Source organism: Ascidiella aspersa, chromosome 8 (assembly GCF_963924565.1).
Source record: "Ascidiella aspersa chromosome 8, kaAscAspe10.2, whole genome shotgun sequence".
In the NCBI taxonomy this organism is placed as follows: Eukaryota; Metazoa; Chordata; class Ascidiacea; order Phlebobranchia; family Ascidiidae; genus Ascidiella; species Ascidiella aspersa.
The window spans coordinates 9,916,375-9,935,940 of NC_139454.1; the positions used below are offsets into that span (position 1 = coordinate 9,916,375).

At 36.1% G+C, this 19,566-nt stretch overlaps 1 protein-coding gene across 1 annotated transcript; it reads right to left on the reverse strand.

Annotated features, from left to right (window-relative positions):
• Positions 1–385: 385 nt before the first annotated feature.
• LOC146136013 (receptor-type tyrosine-protein phosphatase S-like) lies at positions 386–19,174 on the reverse strand. Its single transcript, XM_083396126.1, has 27 exons — positions 19,170–19,174; positions 18,162–18,352; positions 17,381–17,492; positions 16,270–16,466; positions 15,504–15,797; positions 15,036–15,209; positions 14,402–14,494; positions 13,625–13,842; positions 13,254–13,421; positions 12,727–12,910; positions 10,738–10,846; positions 10,528–10,589; positions 9,442–9,626; positions 8,826–8,919; positions 8,176–8,240; positions 7,413–7,547; positions 6,673–6,816; positions 5,840–5,988; positions 5,120–5,255; positions 4,764–4,867; positions 4,449–4,552; positions 3,991–4,031; positions 3,599–3,724; positions 2,505–2,642; positions 2,105–2,238; positions 1,468–1,603; positions 386–1,065 (listed from the first exon to the last, which is right to left on the reverse strand). Exons 1-27 carry the CDS (start codon positions 19,172–19,174, stop codon positions 961–963), a joined length of 3,603 nt encoding a protein of 1,200 aa, XP_083252252.1. The 3' UTR covers positions 386–960.
• Positions 19,175–19,566: the final 392 nt, after the last annotated feature.

A 19,566-nucleotide genomic window follows, 5' to 3' on the forward strand; every position in this document is an offset into this window, starting at 1 on the left:
ATATAAGTGCGTGAATGTTGTCAATTAGAAACAAACGCCAAATTCAATAGCCATATTTCAAATAAATGCATGCACCTAGCTGTGCAAAAATTGATATAGTGATATTCTGCACTCTACCAACATATTAAATTGATCAGAATTTTCGACAATATTTTGACTAAAGTTAGGAAATTAGACCGAATTTTTCGTCCCGCTCTACTACCGTGGTGTTGAACTTCAGAAAGAAAATAAGGGCGGCAAATTTGTTGACTGACAAATCATTTGAAAAATACAAACCGCCAATAATTTTACTATAAAACTATATAATATTTATATATATATATATGTATATAAAAAATTACATAACAAAGCACAACATTATATTATATTAAAATGTTTTCTGGACACATAAACATCAGTATAGATACTTTGACCTGATGAAGCACGGTTGTGCGAAAGCTTGTCGAGAAATCAAATACAATTTGTCTTTACACAGTGCCACCTGATTCCTCTATTTAGAATTAGACAAATACGGTCATATACATATATAAACACCTTCGTTAAACAAATAAATAGTCCAAATTAAAATACTTACTTCTATAGTCTTGAACAAAGTAACACAATATAACTTATGAAGTATTCAACTTTCTGTTCTTTTCCTTGAATCACGATCAGGCAACCTTATACGTTTACGGTTTTAAAAAAATGACCTAACATTGAAGTACAACAATGTAATTCAAACAAAAATCAAATATTCGCATAAATTGATTAGCCAATCAGAAAAATAAGTGCAATGTTTAACAAGCTCGGTCATCTAAAGTAACATACGAATAATAAACTAATTATTATCAAACTGACAATGTTCATCAAATAATAAAGCGTCTTGACAGAAGAAAAAAATCAATCATAGTCGAATGACCTCAAGGTAATTAACGAGCTGGAAGAAAACTTTGTTCGTACGACGAACATGTCTAGAAAATGTTAGACCTTCTTGTTGATCACATTAGGTGAGTGGCTAAAATTAGCGTAGCTCGAAAATGAATTTATGTAGGAGAGCATCATCGCATAGCAGCATTCGTAGTGGTTCTGTCAAGACAACACAGTTTATGAGTTTACCAAACTGGACACGAGGTCCAATTTCAGACATTCATTCAGTTCCTTATTGACCATCGACAAGGAAATGGCAATTAATCGACTTGTTTGATTTATCCGATCACGCCCACGATTAGTGTTTTCGCCGGTAAGTAGGTCTACTTAAATTTGTTCGACAAAACAAACATAGCACAGTTGTATGTAACATCATGTTGATGTTGGCATGGATGAAAGGGCTGCATCAAGTAACTAAACCATTTAAATACTATACAGAGGTATTTTAGCGATCTAATCTTGCTCAATTAGTAGAAACCAGTGATAACGGGCACACTTTTTGCGAGTTATAGTGTTGTTAACAAGTTGCGTTGTACCGTTACACGCTACATGTTATTTTACCTTATCGAAAGTTACTCCGGGCAAGCAGTCCTGTGTGTCTTTGAACGCTCGATAAACATCCACCATCATCTCAGCTTTGTAACGTGCCACCAAGTTCCAGCAAATGGAAAACATCGCAGGACGTGTGAAATCGTTACTGGAAAACGTAACCGTTTACCTATTACCAGTGTTACGGTACAGACAATAGCAAACACAAATTTGTTCCTATGGCTTTAAAAGTTTACAACTACAGGTCAAATAGCATCTCCGTCGTTTAGTGTAGACACAGTTCAGAAGTGCAAACATGAATTTAATAAACAAGAAACAACATCAAGAATGGTGTCAGTTTTCTGAATATGTTAAGATTTTAGATCAACTACCATTTATTTAACAGATTGATTAGGTCAGAATATTTATTTCGTGGTAGATGACTTCATTTTATAGCATAGCTGAATCTATCTTGGTTATAGGTTGCCCTATAACGTTAAAAGTATAGTGGTTTTATCTTTCATATACTTGAATTCTGATCAACCTTAAACGTATTCTAGATCATCTAAATGTTAGGCCTTTAACTAAAAAGAAAGTTATTATTCTGGATAAAGTATGTACCGCTACAGCAAAAGGGGTGCAGAAAAACATAAGGCACGTTTACACTTACTTGGCAAGCACAAGCAAATTTTTTAGTTGATTGTCCTTCAGATGTGAGTCAATCATCGCAAAGAGATCGAATAAATCATCGTTCGGCAAATCCAGTTCGGACCAGCTGTCGAACTCGAGGTGAATTACATTGGTCTGAAAAGCACAGTAGATACTGTAATTAAACAATATGGTACAGTATTTCCATTTTTATAGCTAGAAAATACATGCATTTTAAGTAAGGGGTTGACTTGTGTCGCAATAGTAAAGTACAAATGTTTTTGACAAGCAATTATTGTTCAATAAACATGTAACTTCTAAAACACCGAGAAATGAGTTTAAATTATTAACCTGGAGTCAGAGTATACTGAAGGCGCAAAGTGTTATTAAAAAGAGCAAAATGAACAATGTTGATTTTATACCTCAAGTCCACTCAAGTTGTTCTTCGCAGCGAAGTTTCGTTGCGTCACGGGTTTCGCTGAGCTTTCTGAGACCTTGGTCACGCTGATATCGCCGTACTCGACAGGAGTGTTTAGTGCACTCGGCCAGTACGGAGCTTTCTAATAGAACAACAAAGTGCTTGCTTGCTTTTCATTTTCCGAGTAAACTTTCTCAACTTTGCATTGTGTCTTATTTAAACACATTTTCGTGGTGGACATAACGCGTGCTCTAAATATTAAACGCCGTAAGAAGGCTGTAATCTTGAATATTAATAATTAAAAAGAATCTGTTGTTGGCAACAAACAATAAAACGTGTGGAAGCCCCGGAGTAGGCTATAATTCTTAAACGCACAGGTGAACCCAACCAAACATAATGCGAATTAAAATTATTATTCGTGATACTTTTAAAGGTATTTCTGACAAAATAGGTTGCTTTTCTGAAAAATAACTTGCTTAACATGAGTGTCAGAGGACCCTATGGGACATGGGGTTTGAACCAAAGCATCAGTCATCCTTCGCTAATAGAATATTTTACAAATTAAAAATTTAAAATGTGAGAGCAATAAATGCTTAGACAATAACGTCACCACACACGTTGCCCATAGACAACGAAAGATATAGGTGGCAAAAAAGTAAAGCCCTAGTCAATTTAGACCCACGTAGGCAGGGTTTAAATGTTGCAAATTTCATCCCTTAATTTTCTTAATTTCGTTGGTGGTCAGCACATCAGCGTTTTCTTTTTCGTTTAGTAATTAACCACTAAGTCGGACTTTTACTTTTACGCAGTTTTACCATATGCAGCGCCAAACATTACCCCACAAGTGATTTTTGCCTATATTCAGTAACAATCATAACTGGTAAGTTTTCCCTTTTAGTATTTTTCTAATGGATGGTGCACGTCCAAGTTTCGAACGCTTGGCTGCATGCCAATTTGCAATACAAACAAGCTATTTCTCGAAATTGCAAAACGTTTATAAATATAACTTCACACCACTTTACTCAAAACATGACGCACAAATGATACTACATTCGAATCTAATCTCATTGAAACTGAATCAGTTATTCGACATTTCACCTTAGAAGCGGAGGTTAACCCGACGATGATTGCCACATTCTTCTCAAAGGTAATTTGCCAGAAAGTTTCCGTTGATTCTATGTCAGGTTGGGTCGAGACGATAATTCCATCCACTCTTTCGTATGTCTTCAATATACATAATTAATTATGTTATATATAAGTAACGGTTTCGGATAGCTGAATCGTAACTTTATTGGCCCTCTGTTTAGAAAGCAAGTTATTGGCAAAATGGCAAACCAACCCCTAATGATTAGACCTCTAGAACTCGGTCATTTGGTGGACGCGTAAGTTTGACGTTGCGAGTTCAAAACTCACGGAAGGATTCTATTATTGATTTTTTACAAACATTAACTTGCAACAAATGTGCTAAATAAAAATGCTTAAATCATTACCTCCATAGAATAAGCCGAAAACCCGTCAGAGTTGGGAACGTCTGAAAATAAACGGGATATTCATTAACTGTTGCATTGGGAAGTTTACAAAGTCGCAACCAAGCAACAGTTATTCATATGAACTTAGCTGGTGGTTAGTAACCGATTAAAAACCAGTATTCTTGCGACAAACATGTCTAATTTTTGTTTGCTTTAATGTTTTACTTTCTTACAATGTTTCAATTTTCTCCTAGTCTTTTTCTCCTAGTCTCCTAGTCCTATTTTTGAACGATAAATTAAACGATAATTGCAATCATTCCTATGAAATCCCATTTATGTATTGCAAGTGTAAAGGTAAAAAAGTGAAGGGGGTTGAAAAACACTAGCTATTTAGACATATATTTTAGAGATGGTGTGTTTTCTGTCAATAACTGCAATAATTTGCTCACGAGCCGAAATGGGTTGGTTAATTCACTCACATTTTGCCAAAGGTCTATCGTTTATCGTGATTGGAGATACCGGTAGGTCGCTGATGACTCTCAGCTTCTCAAATTCAGTTGAGATCACATTGTAAGAAGAAACCCTGTTTGGGTAAAATACAATGCAAGTAAGTGTTCAGCCTATAGCGATACATTGACACAGAAATCATTTTTGAGTCATTTTGTATTCATAATCTAGAAACTAATAAATAAAGTAGTTTCGTTTAATGAAACAAAAATTATCCAATACAAGGAGTTTTGTATTGGCTTTGCAAACCACAAAAAAATTTACTATCTCCTTCTGTGAAATCTTACCCTTGTATTTCGTTATGTTTGTTTACTAAACCTTCAACGTCGCTGTCCGAATTTCCCAGCACGTGGATTTCGTAAAGTAGCTTGTGTAGAAAGACGTATTGAAGCTGATAACAAATAACAAATATGACAGTTATAAACATATTAATTTCATATTCGGCATAACATAACATCATAAGGCTTCTTCAATTTTTTGTACGACTCTATCTATGTCCTTTGGTTTAGATTTATAAGGTAAGTTGCATAATTGTTTCAATTGTGGAATATTTTCAAATGTGTATTTTATCAGCCCAATTTGCAGACCCTTTTGGGTATAGATAAGATTCAATCAGTGTATAGACAACGCTTCTTCATCTTACCACAGTCTGAACCATCTCCATCCTCTGTTCCCTCATATGCATGACAGCTTGGTAGACGTCGATGCTTGATCTCGTCTTCATCTCCTCCAGCAAGTAATCGAGTCCGATGAAGGTCCCTGTTCTTCCCGCTCCGGCACTGGAAGAGCAAGGAAAAAAATCAACGACTTTAGGGGAACCTTTATAACTTTACATTATTTTTTTAATACGCATTTTCGTAATTAGAACTGAAGTAAAATATACGAGACGTCGTACAAAGGTAATTAAAAAAAATTATTACCTTAATCCCGTGAAATTGATGTATACCAAATCGAATCCTATAGTGTAGGCTATATTTAGGCTGTTTAACCAGGTTTACCAAGTGTCCAGATAAAAGAGTTAAAAACTTGTCTTGAGTCAGTTACTGCAGTTTATATTTAATTTAAATAATTTTCTTTATATATTTGCGAATTCATTGAAAATTTGGTAATTTGTGTGATGAACTTTCAACAAATTTAAAGCGTTACGCGTATTAACACAAGGTCCGAATGCGGACCTTGGTCAGAAAGTTCAATTAACCCGGTCCTTATTAACATTTCCCTGGCAACCTGCCGTACGCGTTACCATTAAAAAGGTTGGGAAAATTAGGTTCATAACGGACTTCTGCGTCAGAACAACCCAGGAAATATAATAGGCTGCGTTATGCATATCAAAAAATTGAACTGTCTGACGAAAAGCTTGTACCTGCAATGTACCACTGTTGGTTGATTGGCATCGAGGTTTTGCATCATTTTGCTGACGTTATTGTAAAGTCTCAGCAATCCGCTGGTTGTAGCTGGGACGCCATGGTCAGGCCAAGCTGTGAAGTGGAACTGGGTGATCGTTCGAAGCTCCTGTTGTAAAGCAATGGTTAATTATTCCTCGTAAACATCATTATAAAGAAGACCATAAACAGGTGCACTGGTTATTCATCCTGCGAACAGGGAATGTCTAATTTTATCGTTAAGAAGTCAAGTGAGCGTATCGGTTTAAGTCCGATACTAGGGTGTTATCAGAGACCATCGGATACCAAATGTTGTTTTTTTTTGCAGGCCCGCCGGTCTAATTCATCCGACCCGCGACATATTTCCGCAATGATGTCAAAATACTATTAGTAATATTTTGTCGAATGCAAAATTAAGCCAAGTTTTATTGAAATTTTAAAATAAACAACAATTTCACCAAGCTCACAATTTAAATTCAAAACTTTGTAATTTATGTTTCTAAGTTTAAAATATTTAAGTTTAGAAAGGTTACTAATTTATACCGGTCCGCGACAAGTCCTTGAGTTATGCGTCCCTTTATAAAAAAGTTTGGTGACTCCTGAATTACAGCAGTATACTGTATATATGATAAGTTATCCAGTGTTTTATTGATTCTGATTCAGTTAAGGTTAATCGCTTGACAGTATAACAGTTTTGGTTTTCTGGTGACATTCTTTCTTTTTAAGGCAACAAAAACGTTGAACGTATAGCAATTCGATTATAATTATATAAACAATTAATATAACTTTGTATATTTGCTAAGGAGCAACTCACGTTCGCATATTCGTTACTCGATTGCTCGATCGACATTCTCCTGATGACGTAAAAGCCTTTGTTGATGACGTCCTCTGTTTTGACGCCGAAATCTCCGAAGCGCTTGATCTTGCCTACATCGGGCCAGTATTGGGCACATTTGCTCTAAAACAATGACAAGCCATCTTAAATTGTGCTATGTCTAGCATTTAAAAGAATGATGTAATGTGACAGAAAGACCAACATTAAATATTGCGTTTAGGTTGGAAAGACATAAACTTTAAATAACCCTTTCTCATGTGTAGCTACAATGTTTGGTCGGATATTAAACATGTAATTAGAGAAAACGGTTCAACACCCAGTGTTATAAACAAGATTTTAAAGTACCATAAGTCACACTCAAGTTATTTGGCTTAAGTCCAAGCCAAGCCTTTTCACCAAATAAAAAGTCAAATCACAATCCAAGACGTCAGTTGCCCAAATCAAGTCCCAGTCAAGTAATTGTTTTAGAGCAAGTCAAGTCAAGCCAACTCATTTTAACAAAACGACCTAATTCAAGTCAAGCCATATAAAAACAGGGACTTAAGTGTCAAGTTACTGACTTAAGTCAATACAACACTGTCAACAACTTATTAAAAATGTCTGTCCAAAGTAGTCAGAAGCAAAGGATTATAATTTCAGCTTAACAAAGTAAAAGTAACCATCTAATCGATTGTCGTTAAAAAAACGTGGAAACTTGATTATTAATAAAACGCTTATACCTTTCCTTTTTCGAAAAGGTTTGCAAGCATGACGATAACGCCCGTATTTTGCTGCCAAACCATCGTCCAAAAGTCGTCGAGAGTGTTTTGGTTTGGGCCCTGGGTTGCTATCCACTTCTTCGGTGTTTGATAACCCTGGTAAGACCAAACAATATTGCGTTGTTGTTTTATTAAGGCATTGAAACAGCCTAAAATGAGGTGAATTAATTTTATGTGTGGAGTAATGGAATACAGTTTTACACACAAGTGTATCAATCTTTTAGTTATATGGCAGGGCCTATTGACTGTAGTGCGTGTACAAATTGTGTGTAAATAAACGCTTCCAGGTGGTGAGAAGAACCTTTTTGAAAATCCTAAATAATTTTTTTAAGTAACCTAGGGTAGCAATGGTAGGTCGTTTTTAAGGTTTTTTCAAGAACCTTTTTTCTTTTTTCTTTTCAAGCCACCACGAGAACTGTAACAAGTATTTCTATGTTTTTAAGTTTAAAAAAGCTTGTGTTATATTTTCTCCTAAAACACTGTTCTTTTGTATGGACTGCTCCTGTTTCGCCTTAATACTTGACATACATGATGACACCAAATTTCAAATCTATTTTGTTTGATATCTTTGAATAAGAGCCTAAGGCAGTAATAGCACTGGGTTTAATCGGTTTGCATCTGTTTTTTGTTTTTTTTGAAATGTTTTCACTTGAATAAAGTGTATCAGTTATCGTTCAAAACAATTCATAATTATTATTCAAATAGAGATATTTTGCGTAGTTACCTCCACAAACGATGCGTTTATGTAAGGGTTGGGAGAATCCTTTAACGCCACGTAGTTGTTGTCGTCTGGAAAAAAAGTGAACTGGCCATTATGTGTGGTGCAATGAAATAAAGAAATGCCCTTCATGATTCGCATTTCACGTGTAATAGGGGAACATAAGAATGCAATATACGACACGTTATGTCTTGATACGCAGAATAAGTTGTTAAAGCTTATATTTTGTTTCAGCATTCCAATTTACATTTGTCTAGATTTGTCCTAACCTTTAACATTGTGTAGGCTATTTACTTTGGTGGGGAACTTCAAGATTTGTTCGATTAGGAGATTTTCTTACAAGATTTGTTTGGTTACAAATCAATATTTCTATTGTGGTGTTTCGTGAAATTGATGCGTTACTAGCTATCAAACACTACAAAATGTTTACGCCTTACATGATGTCTTTATATTTGTAAACTGTGACACAAACGGTTCAGAAGATTTTGGTAGATTACCGCACAAATTCGCATAGAGTAGACATACAAGAAAATTAGTATAAAACGGTTTACCAAAAAAAATTTTTTGTTAAACCATTTCCAATTAGGAGCCAACTTAGTAAATCTAAATAATTTGACCTTTTTTAAACACTATTCTATAGATAACATGACACGTACATGGAATGATGTTCTTGTATCGATTTCGCTTTGCATTTTCTGGTTTCTTGGCCACATTTATGCTGGAAATGCTGACAGTTGACGTTTTTATCACCTTTATTTGATAAAAAAATAAATCCTTATAAATCTTAACAACAAAAACATTCTTACTCCCTCAGATACCAATATCAGTTACTATCTTACTATGGGTATCGGTTTGTAAGTTAATAACTACTTACTTTCTGGCAAATAAGCCACAGTAACTATTTGTTAAAAACTAAAACATTTTACATTCAAAGCCTAATTATAATTTGTATTTCACAGTTGCAAAGCTATATACGTGAAAGCGGAATCCTCTCATTAACATTTACAGTATTTGGGTATATGTCTGACGTAAATCTTCTAAGTTAATTCGATCAGATAAATGAGTGATTCGTGTTATTTTTGCTATATGGCAGTTAAGGACTACGTGATTAACACTTAACTTTCTCTAACTTTAGCTTCAGTCGTTTTAGTTCATTCGATCATAAAAAAAATGTTTTTCAGACACATCCGATTTCGACGAAATTAGAATTCTGCTTATCAGATCTCTAAGCCCAAAAAAAAACAGTTCTTGGAATATACCCACTGCACGTACAGTAAATTGCTGGTTCAAGTTGGCGTGTCTGGACTGTACGCTTGCGATGAAGGCTTCCTCCAGTTGCGTCACTTCCACCCTGGTTGTGTCGTCATCAGGTGCCTTGACAACATCCACGTCACCGTAGGGGTTTTCCTCCTCGAAACTAAAGGTGCTGTCTTCAGATTCAAAGCCGATATCTCGCGCTATAGAATTTTACATACAATTTTAATGGATTACAATGTATTTAGGATCTGTGTGTGTTAGCCAGACAAAAATGGCACTATACGCAGCAGTGCTTCTTAACTGTTTTTTCCGGAACCCCAATACTAAGCTGAAGTGTTACAGCGAAGGTTTGGTGATGCAACTATCTTCAATATAGCAGTGCTTCTCAGCCTATGGGTCGCGGCTCAACTTTTTGCAAGCTTAAAGGGAATAAAGAAGAAACAGCATTAATAAATTAAAAATTAACAAATATGGGGCATGTCTTGCTATTTTTTTCGCTATTTCTAAACAAAATTGCTTGCTCAGAACAATTTTGCTTTTTGAAAAAAAAAATTCTCATCAACCATGTGAACTCTATCAGTTTGGAGATCCAACCAAATCAAACGGCGACCGAATTTTGGGTCGCGACCCGTATGTTGAGAAGCACTGATATAGAGCAACATAGAATGTTTATAAATACACTGATGCATTAATGTGTACAAACAACACATTTTTACAAGATCGCAATATAGGCAAGACAAAATTATTTTGCGTACTTTAAGCTATAAACATATTTCCGTTCGTATAGTATTCACATCTTTAGAAATATACAAAATCTTGCACTGTTACAATCAATTTATATAAATATTGATTTAATCTAAACAAAAAGCTCTAGGTAAACTAACCAAATAGAAGTTTAAAAAATTACTGTCAAGCATGGCGCGCCCAAGACAATTAAACGACATTGACTTTAGAATAAATGCAGCTAACCTCGGTAACAAGTTCCACTTGTGAGTTTTTTGATAAGTATGTATTTTTATAAAGTAATTTTAAACATTCTAAAACGGAGTGATACTAAAGCTGTTCGTCAACTGCTGTTTGAAAATATTGAGACCAAAATACCATTGATCGGTAGATGCTTTATTGATCTCTTTCTTTTCGCCATGTAGGAACGTATGTTGTTCCTAAAGATTAAAAAGAATACATTAACAATAATAACTATTTTTTTGTTTGCGGGGAAGGGGGGCACGAACGACTAACCAATTATTATATATGGCATAAAACAATGAACGTATCAAACATGAAATACTATATGACATATCGTTTACTTGCCTTTGGAAGAATATCATCCCGACCAGAAGAAGTAGAAACAAAACTGAAGTGATTACTCCCCCAACTATTGCGCCGTTGCTTGGTGGTAGGGGTTTCGCCGTAGTAGTTCCTGTATAGAGAGCAAACAATTTTATTTAATATTATGTAGGTAAAATTAACCACTCCTTTCAAATTAGCCATTTATTAAAATTAACCATTCAATCACAACAAAGCTACTAACTCCGATGAAAAACTTCGCAATTCTTAAACAAACTCCACATTAGTAGAAACAGTACTTTTAGAGCTTTTGGAGTCTAACGGGAAAAAGAAGTTTAATCAAATGACCTATTACATGCAACACAACGAGTACCACCTTTATTACTCCATATTCAGTAACTCAGTTTTACTAAGTTACTAATGGAATAATATGAATTTGTATATAAATTCCTCCTGATATAAAATCATATGTACATATTGATATCATAGGTACCGACGGTAAACTATGGATATGTTCATATTGCCCCTCCCCCCTCCCTCCTCCCCCAGGAAAATTTTCTTCGGGCGCCTCCGGAGGTGACTAACACTTTCGAAGGGCTAGGTCAAGGCTATTATAGGCACATTTTGCTATATTTCGGGAAATAGTTAAAGTTTCGAACAAAGTTGGCATCGATTCCAAAGTGGCATGCACAATAAAAATAACTGGCATACAGATTAATCGAGGATGTAAAAGACGTCGCGTCGATTTGCACACAAATTTAATAAAATGGTTAAGTCGGCCATTATGAAGGTGTGCTGCATATTGAATATATGTTCATTTCATGTCTGTTTACCACGAGAAGGTCGTAAACCCTATTAAGGAAGTTCTTAAGATACTGGAATAGTTAGTTTCATGTGTTTACATCATGACCGAGATAAAACAAAAATGTTAATTCAGTTCGCCCCCTATAGCTCGCGATGTGTGATGGATACACGTTCAGTAACTGTAATCACTACGCACATACAATATATGAAACGCTCGTTTTGAACAATTCTGTATTATTTCAATGCAAATTAAAACAAAACACGTCAATTACACATCTCTAAATTATACATAAAGACGTACGCACATAAAACTGTATAATGGTTATGTCGGACACTGGGTGGGCGTGCTGCATTACAGCTGGTGGGCCTTAATTTCCGTGTTAGTCGGACGGTACCACGTTATGTGGCCGCGCTACATAATTAATCATTACCTGCTGGTAGTGAGTCACCCCTGGTTGTTTTTCTTTATCCAAAGTATTTTTAGAAGTGGTGCAAGCAGAACTAGATACGCACCGGTGTTAGAAGCGCGATGCAAACATACGGACCCGTGACACGGATTAGTATAGCTGAATGTAGCAGAATCAAAGCTTGTTATCCAAACAAACGCCCCCGCTTTTTCCCGAAGCAAAACAAGCCGAAGCAAAACAGCCGGTTTCCAAGACGTTGTTTATTTCCCGATAAGACTGTGTCCAAGCATTCAACAGTGTTCATTTAACATTAAATTATACTTTTATAACTACGTCGTACATTTAAGGGAATTATAGCCTAAATTGCATTTGTTCGTTTTTAGTGGTGGCTGTTAGTTGGCTATATCGTATAAAATTATATCTGATAAACTATAGTAATACTGTAACATTTTTTTCTATTTGAAAATCAGTTCTCAGTCACCCATAATTTGTTTTGCTTTTCTTAAATAACCTTCTTCGATTTGCTTCTTAACAAATAATGTTCATTATGGCAATTTAAAAAAAACAGTCAGAGTAACTTAACATGTTCAAATTTCATTTATATCTCCCCTATTCGTAAACGCTGTGGTCGCTATTTTGCGGACTTTCGCTAAATTTTCGCCTTTATGTAGATTGTTTTTAGTGTTTGTTCAAGGTATTTCAGAAAACTGTAAAATTAATCTCTGTGTTTTCCCACAAAAAGCATTTCGTCAGTCGCAACTCAAACTATATGGCCTTGTTTAGCAGTCGGTACACACCGTACCTCTTTCGCATGATCCAGATACTACTAAGTCGGTGGCCAAGCATTTAGCGGTGATCGGCTGAAATTTGACCTTGAGAGACTCTCCCTCGTTGACTTTGACCTTGTGCTCGACAGTAGCGGCGGGAATTTGGGAAATTCTAGTCACGTTGCCGATACCGGAACTAGTAGATTTGGTCACTAGGATCTGCCAAGCAAAACAACCAAGTCAACCAGTTTTCGTTAAAATGTTCATTTAACTATTGGCAACAATAAAAAAGATGTAAAAAGGTTTTAAATTACAATTAAAAGTCGAGAAAGGCCTTGGTAACATTCATTAAAGAGGAATAAATTGCCTAACAGTGTTGTCGTTTGGTTTAAAACTTAAATTAAAAGAGCATCGAATACATATTGCCAATATATGAAATATAACATGTGACTATAAGCAATTGTTTCCACTATTTAAAGACTGATAAGTTTATTGCAAACACAACATTTTCTAATTTAGCTTTTATGGCCACTTATAGGCAGTTTATAGTTTAGACACTCACCATAAGTGAAGTGACGCTTGTTACAAGGTTTCCTGGAATTGTAATCTTAATGGAGCACTGGTCCCCTTGAAGGGCCATGCTACCAACCACGCTCTCAAATACGCTGGAGGTCGCTCCGTTGACTGTGGAAGGTTCTGGAAGTTTCGAAATAGCAGGAAACACCTCCAGCTGAAGAATAGTAAAAAATGAGTATCTTACAATTATGGAAATAAATGTTACGTTATATACAAATACTCAAAATGGTATTTTGTCAGCACAGTCTTCAAATTGAAGTAGCCTAACCGTATACTGGTGGCCTATTAGGTCAAAATTTACATGTTTTACAAAAGTCAATTCCAATCTGGATAAAATCACTTTCATATGGTTCTTACGGTTAAGCTGTAATTGCCATCAGACGTTAAATTTTCAACGGATGTGATATAGTTGGTTTGCGAGTAGACGTGAGTGCTTTGTTTGCTGTAGTTGGCTCCAGTGTTGGTATCAGTGGCAGTAATGAGGTAGGAAATGTTTCCTTGGATTTCAGTCTTGTCTTTCCATGTAATTTCAATGCTGTTTGGAAGGCAGTGGCTCACTTCAACTATCTTTACAACTGCGAATAAGAAAGTTAACTTTTTTTACTCAAGAAAACTCGCATTGTGTTTTAACTATAGGATGAAATCACAACAGAAAACTGTATCGCTCTAAAACCAAAACATTTATATTCTTATTTCCAGATGACCCTACTTGAAATGTCTATGGAACTAATATGCATTATAATCAGAGTCAAACGACAAAACTCATCTTTGGAGCATAATGGTTGGAGGTTGTAGTAAGACGTAATAAGAATATCAAAGCCCATACAGAAGTAGATATCATTTTGGACGTTTCGAATAACTCTTTATTCATTTTCAACATAAACTCATCTTGATTTTGACGAAAGTAATGGTCCAATATAATTCAACTGCGTTAGTGTTTGAGTTAAATTAAAAGTTGTTCACCAGTGAGAAAAAATAGATTCACAAGAAATATATGACAATAATTGTCGTTTAAAGTAATTTATTGAAAATTTCCTGCAGAATTTGTGATTTTAACTACATGCAGCTATACTATTAAAAGCACAGTAATGTTAGAGACACCGTAAGTCAGCAAAGGCCGGTTACAAGACTTACCTGGGAAAGTACAGAAGAAAAAGTGCGATCCGGTGCATGTCGAAGAGTACAAGGAGCTGCCATTGGCTTTCACGCACATGAATCCTGTTGTACCTGCAAAATAAACGTGTTCGGTAGCTCAGTGTTTCTCACTGCTGGTGTAAAGATAGGCGACTACCATAGGCAGCAACTGTGGTAAACATTTTTAGTTGGGGTCTCAGTTATTTAATCAATGACGTAATCGAATGATGTCATGTCGTTTAACTATATAACTGGTTAAAAAATTGACATTAAAGTGGTGTACTGTATACTCATGAATGAGCGAATTAACCGAAGAAAGTGTTAAAATACTTTCAGATTAACAGCACTCAAAGTGCAAAAAAACGATGCTACTTTAGTTTATTTGGGTTACTTAGGCTTAAGGTTTAATGTAAATATCCTGAAGTTGCTGAGAAACTTGTTTTTTGTTTCGTAAAGGTTGGATCGTATTGCGTGGTGCCTTTCCGAAATATTTCAAATATAATACTTTCTATTGTACATTATACATTATACATTGGTTAAAACCAATAGTTGAATAAAATACCGAGCTAATCGTGAAATAAAAGATAAAGATTGCTAAAAAAGCAAACGCAACAAAAGTTCTAAAAGAACTTGCCTTGCGTCCAAACGCCATTAGCTGTTTGCGGCAATTTAGAAGGCGGGAAATAAGCCGTGACGTAATCGGTTGTCGGTACTTCCCCTCCGTGCTCAGCGCAATACTTGCTGGCCAAAGTGGAGCTCATCGCGTTGTTGTGTTTAATGTAATATTGGCCGCCACGGAAAGTAATATCTGAATGTGTATAAAAAATTTGGGTTCTGGTTTGGTTTAAAAATGTTTCAATATAAATTGCACAAAAACGAGTGTCAAATTCTATGCACTATTTACGTGTAATATGTAAAGCGTTTGAGCTACTTTTTATATCACTGTTTTAGATAACCTCACAAGAACGTACTAGAACTTGTTCTTCTTATAGTTATAAAACCGTAGCTCCTTTCGTATTGTTTATATTGATTTGCGAAGTTTGTCAACAAAGACTTGTTCAAGACAAACTTTATCCTAACACAAAATGCTGATTTACTTTACCTTTGTTTATGATGAATTGGTGATTTTTGGAAATTCCCGCTTGGTTCGCAGCCCAGCACCTGACAGAAGCGTTGGCGCCGAAAATCGCCGCTCCCGTGAGCGACAATTGTGACGTCACAAGGTTTCCCGTCCTAAAGTTGGTGACATAGGTGATCGAGTTATCACTTGTGACGTTTTGGTTGTTGATGCTCCAGTGAAAGGTAGTCGATTGGTCGGCGGCAAACGTGCAATTCAAAGACTGTGATTGGCTGAATTCTGCAGCTGGCGATGACGCATTACCGAATGTTGGACCAACTGGAACGGAATATCTTGTTGCAGACCGAAAACGCAGTAATACAAGCTGAGTCCTTCCGATTTTAAGGAAAAGTTACACAATTGAGGAGAAGAAGCAAAATAAACATCAGGATGACAAAATTTTTTTATGTTGATTTGTTAATTTATGGTTCAATACATATCGCGACTCAGTAAGTTTGTTTTTTTATTTGTTAACTATAAATCGACAAACATAAGTTAAACTGCAACCATAAATATTACGGTGTTGACGGAAACTACAAAACTGTGATGGCAAAACCTTTCAATCAATTTCTGTTTTTAGTAGGCTAAATATGACAAATTACTTCCGGGTAATATTTTCGTTTAACACAGCACAATACAATAAAAACGACAAATTGCTAAGAACGGAATGAATTTTAACTCGAAATCACATTGTCTTCGTGGGTTTTTAATGGCACAAAGATTCCCCAAATATAGTCGACAAACAGCTTACCATCAACTGTCAACGATTTGATTAACGAGGTCACTTCTTTGTCGCCGACTGAGCTGCTCGAATGGCAAACGTAAGTTCCAGTCAGAGCAAGTGAAGGTTTCTCAAACCTTAGCATCGACACAGCCTTGAAAGTGGTCGGGTAAAGTACTGTCTGATGTACGTCTGCCCCACTGACCACTGATACGTTTTGGGAATTTCTGTTTTGCAGAGAGCTGAAGTTATCAAGTGGAACTACGTTTCGAAAATTTTGTCTGCAATTTCTAGTGGAACACAGCGTATTATACGGTTTGCAATTACAATCGTTAAGGGGTTGACTGAACTAGTGATGGGAAATTTCTGCGACACTTCCAGAGCAACATTTGGCATTTAGCAGTGTGCAGCAGTATTGACATTTGAACGCTTTTACTAAAATCGCCGCAACGATAATAAATAGCAAGAATATCAAAGCCCATACAGAAGTAGGTAGTATTTTGAACGTTTTGAAAAACCCTTAAATATAGTATAACTCTTTGAATAACGTCTTGCTACAACCTCCAACCATTATGCTCCAAAAAATAAATAGCGTTTCCCACAAGTATAATAATCGCTCTATATTTACAGACTTAGTGTTGACCTTGTTGCCTTCCACTAATCCTACACAGTAAATGAATTGTAAAAGTTTTTCTACGTGGTTGTAGTTTTGCACTGCGAGTGCTGATTCCCACCCGTTTGCCCGACTGGCAAGTAACATAAAGCAGAAACTATAGTTGTTTTTGATCAGACCAACAGGAATTTATTGATCTACGATTAAAGACCGAGGGTCAATTAATGCCTTAATTGACAACGATACAAGCTCGCGCAACTACCACATCGAATTAAACAAACGCACGTGGCTAAAGCTTCCGCGGATGCATTAGTAAAGCTATACCGCGGATGTATTAGTCCTAAACAAGCGAGCGGAACATACGAAAACTACGGAAAATTCGCAAATGGCGTGTTGGTTATTTTAGCGAGTGTGATTTCGTCCGGGAGTGCTGATTGGTAGACACCCGCCCAACTGATGAGCGCAAATTTTAATTCAATGCCAATCTTGTTCTAACCACAGGTATATAAAATAGTAAAGCTCGCTCACTTAGTCCAGTAAACTTCAGGCGTTGGAAAGCCGTACGATGTGCAATTGATTTGTTGCTTCTCGCCGTCTTTCAGGGATATTGTTGCGGACGAGAGAGAAATGTTGGCTTTTGCTGCAGACAAATAACTTGTGCATTTGGTAACGTAGTTTTCACCGAAAATCTTGTCTATTTAACTTAACACAGGCGTTATACCCGCGTGTTTATTGCTGAAAAAATATATAAGGAAATACGCACATAAAGAAGTAACAGCCTACTTTAACCTGTAGGAAGTCAAATTGGCGCAATTCGAGCTTAGTATCTTTTAGTAAGGCATTGGCATACCTATAGTTGCATTACGATGTCGGTTAATCTAAAATTACGCCAAGGGTTAATCATATCTCATAATAAATGCACAGAAGTCATCATATGTTATCATACAGGAACTTATTTAACCGTAACCTGTGCAACTCACCTCGAATGACTGTATAATAAGTAACAATGTGTGATGTAAGCAACTAAGAAACTATAAAACTGCTTGATGTTAAACACAAAGACAAACAAAGAGCGTAACTACGAAGCCCAGCACATAAACTACGCCACCTGAGAGCTATAGGAAATTATAGACAATTAAGACAGCATCCTACTGGATTTTATGTTACTGGCTCGAATGATTTGTATGAACTTCACACCGCCAAAGTCAAAAGTAGATCTTCTTGGTCAAAATTGTTTAATATTTTCATTTTGGAATCAAATAATGTTTATTTTGGAATCAAATAAATGTCATTTTGGAATCAAAAATACCTTGAACTTGAAATGTGGCATGAACAGCATTAACATTGTCGTTGTTATTGCTGGCTGTGCATTTGTAAACTCCAACTTGCTCGATGCTTGCTGCGTTAAACTCTAGACGACCGATCTGTTTGTTAAATGTCGTGCCGGTTGTGATTTGGTATAGTTGAGATGCCGTATTAGAGCCCACGGTTTGAGCGTTTCTGCGAAAAATTGGATGACATTTTTTGCATCAGCATTATTATATTTAATCATAATTACTTGCTCCAGGTAACTGTTGGTTGGCGCCATCCATGAGACACGCAATCCACCGAAAAACTAGCTGGAAACACTGGGAATGTCCACGGCGATGATGGGGAAAATGAAATGTTGGCACGAACTAAAGAATTAAAACTATTTCAACATTTTGATGATCGAAACAATAATAACCAGTGAAGGGTTAAACATGAAATAAAAATCCTAAAAATAGAAACATTCAGGTCATTTGTTTTCGGTTTTGAGAAATTTAAAATCATAAAATCTATTTTTGAACTTTGCAAACATAAACCACTATAACAAGATTTTTTCAAAATTAAGATTTTTGTGGTGAGGGCATAAGTGCACATAGGCCATCACGGTTTGACCCAAATCCCAATAGCCCAGAATCGGCTTAATGTCATTACTTAAGACATCTAAAACCGTAGACTCAATCCCTCCACTGTTTCGTGAGGTGCAGTTGTATTTTCCTGCCACATCCACACTAGCTTTTGGAATATGAAGTGTCGCAATTGACTTGTAATTTGCCGCTTCACTTAACTTCGTTTGATAATACGGATCGCTGAAGTTCGACGAAAGTGCTGCACCAATCTGTCTGAAATTAAAACTAAAACAATCAATCGGATAACCTATGTTATAAACCAGTAGTTGGCAAACTATGGGTCGCTGCACAAATGTGGGCCTTTGAAACATTTTTAGTGAACCGCTGGCTATTTTATTTATACTAGTTCTGGGCCGCGTGATAGTCGTACCGTACTGTTGTACCTCATTTTAGCATCATAAGGCCACCAGGGGTTGGACATCCCAATTTTACTTTTAGCCAAGTTTAACTATATTTAAAATAGGTTCCTCTGGCACATATTTCTTTAACCAACGTTTCGGCTTACTATCCGGCAAGCCTTCGGCATGGACTAACACACAAAGCCAACAGGGCGCAAAGTAAAATCACACAAAGAAAAAAGAAGATAAAAATGTGCGAGACGCGTTCAAAATACACAGTGATAAAACAACGTTCAAAATATAAAGCGATAAGAAAACGCACAATTTAGTGGTTATCTTTTTAGGTTTAACTATGTAAACACAATTTATTTCGTGCTTTTGCGTAGTTTTTATAGTTTTATTAAATCTATCAAGCTCAAGACACTATATGCTTACTACAGAA

Bases quoted from the DNA above. Each gene is read 5' to 3' on its own strand.
- LOC146136013 (XM_083396126.1), bottom strand. The intron at 17,493-18,161 runs GTATTTTTGATT...ATTTGTCTGCAG, and splicing joins TGCCACATTTCAAGTTCAAG to CAAAAGCCAACATTTCTCTC. The intron at 12,911-13,253 runs GTGAGTGTCTAA...TTTGCTTGGCAG, and splicing joins CAAGCGTCACTTCACTTATG to ATCCTAGTGACCAAATCTAC.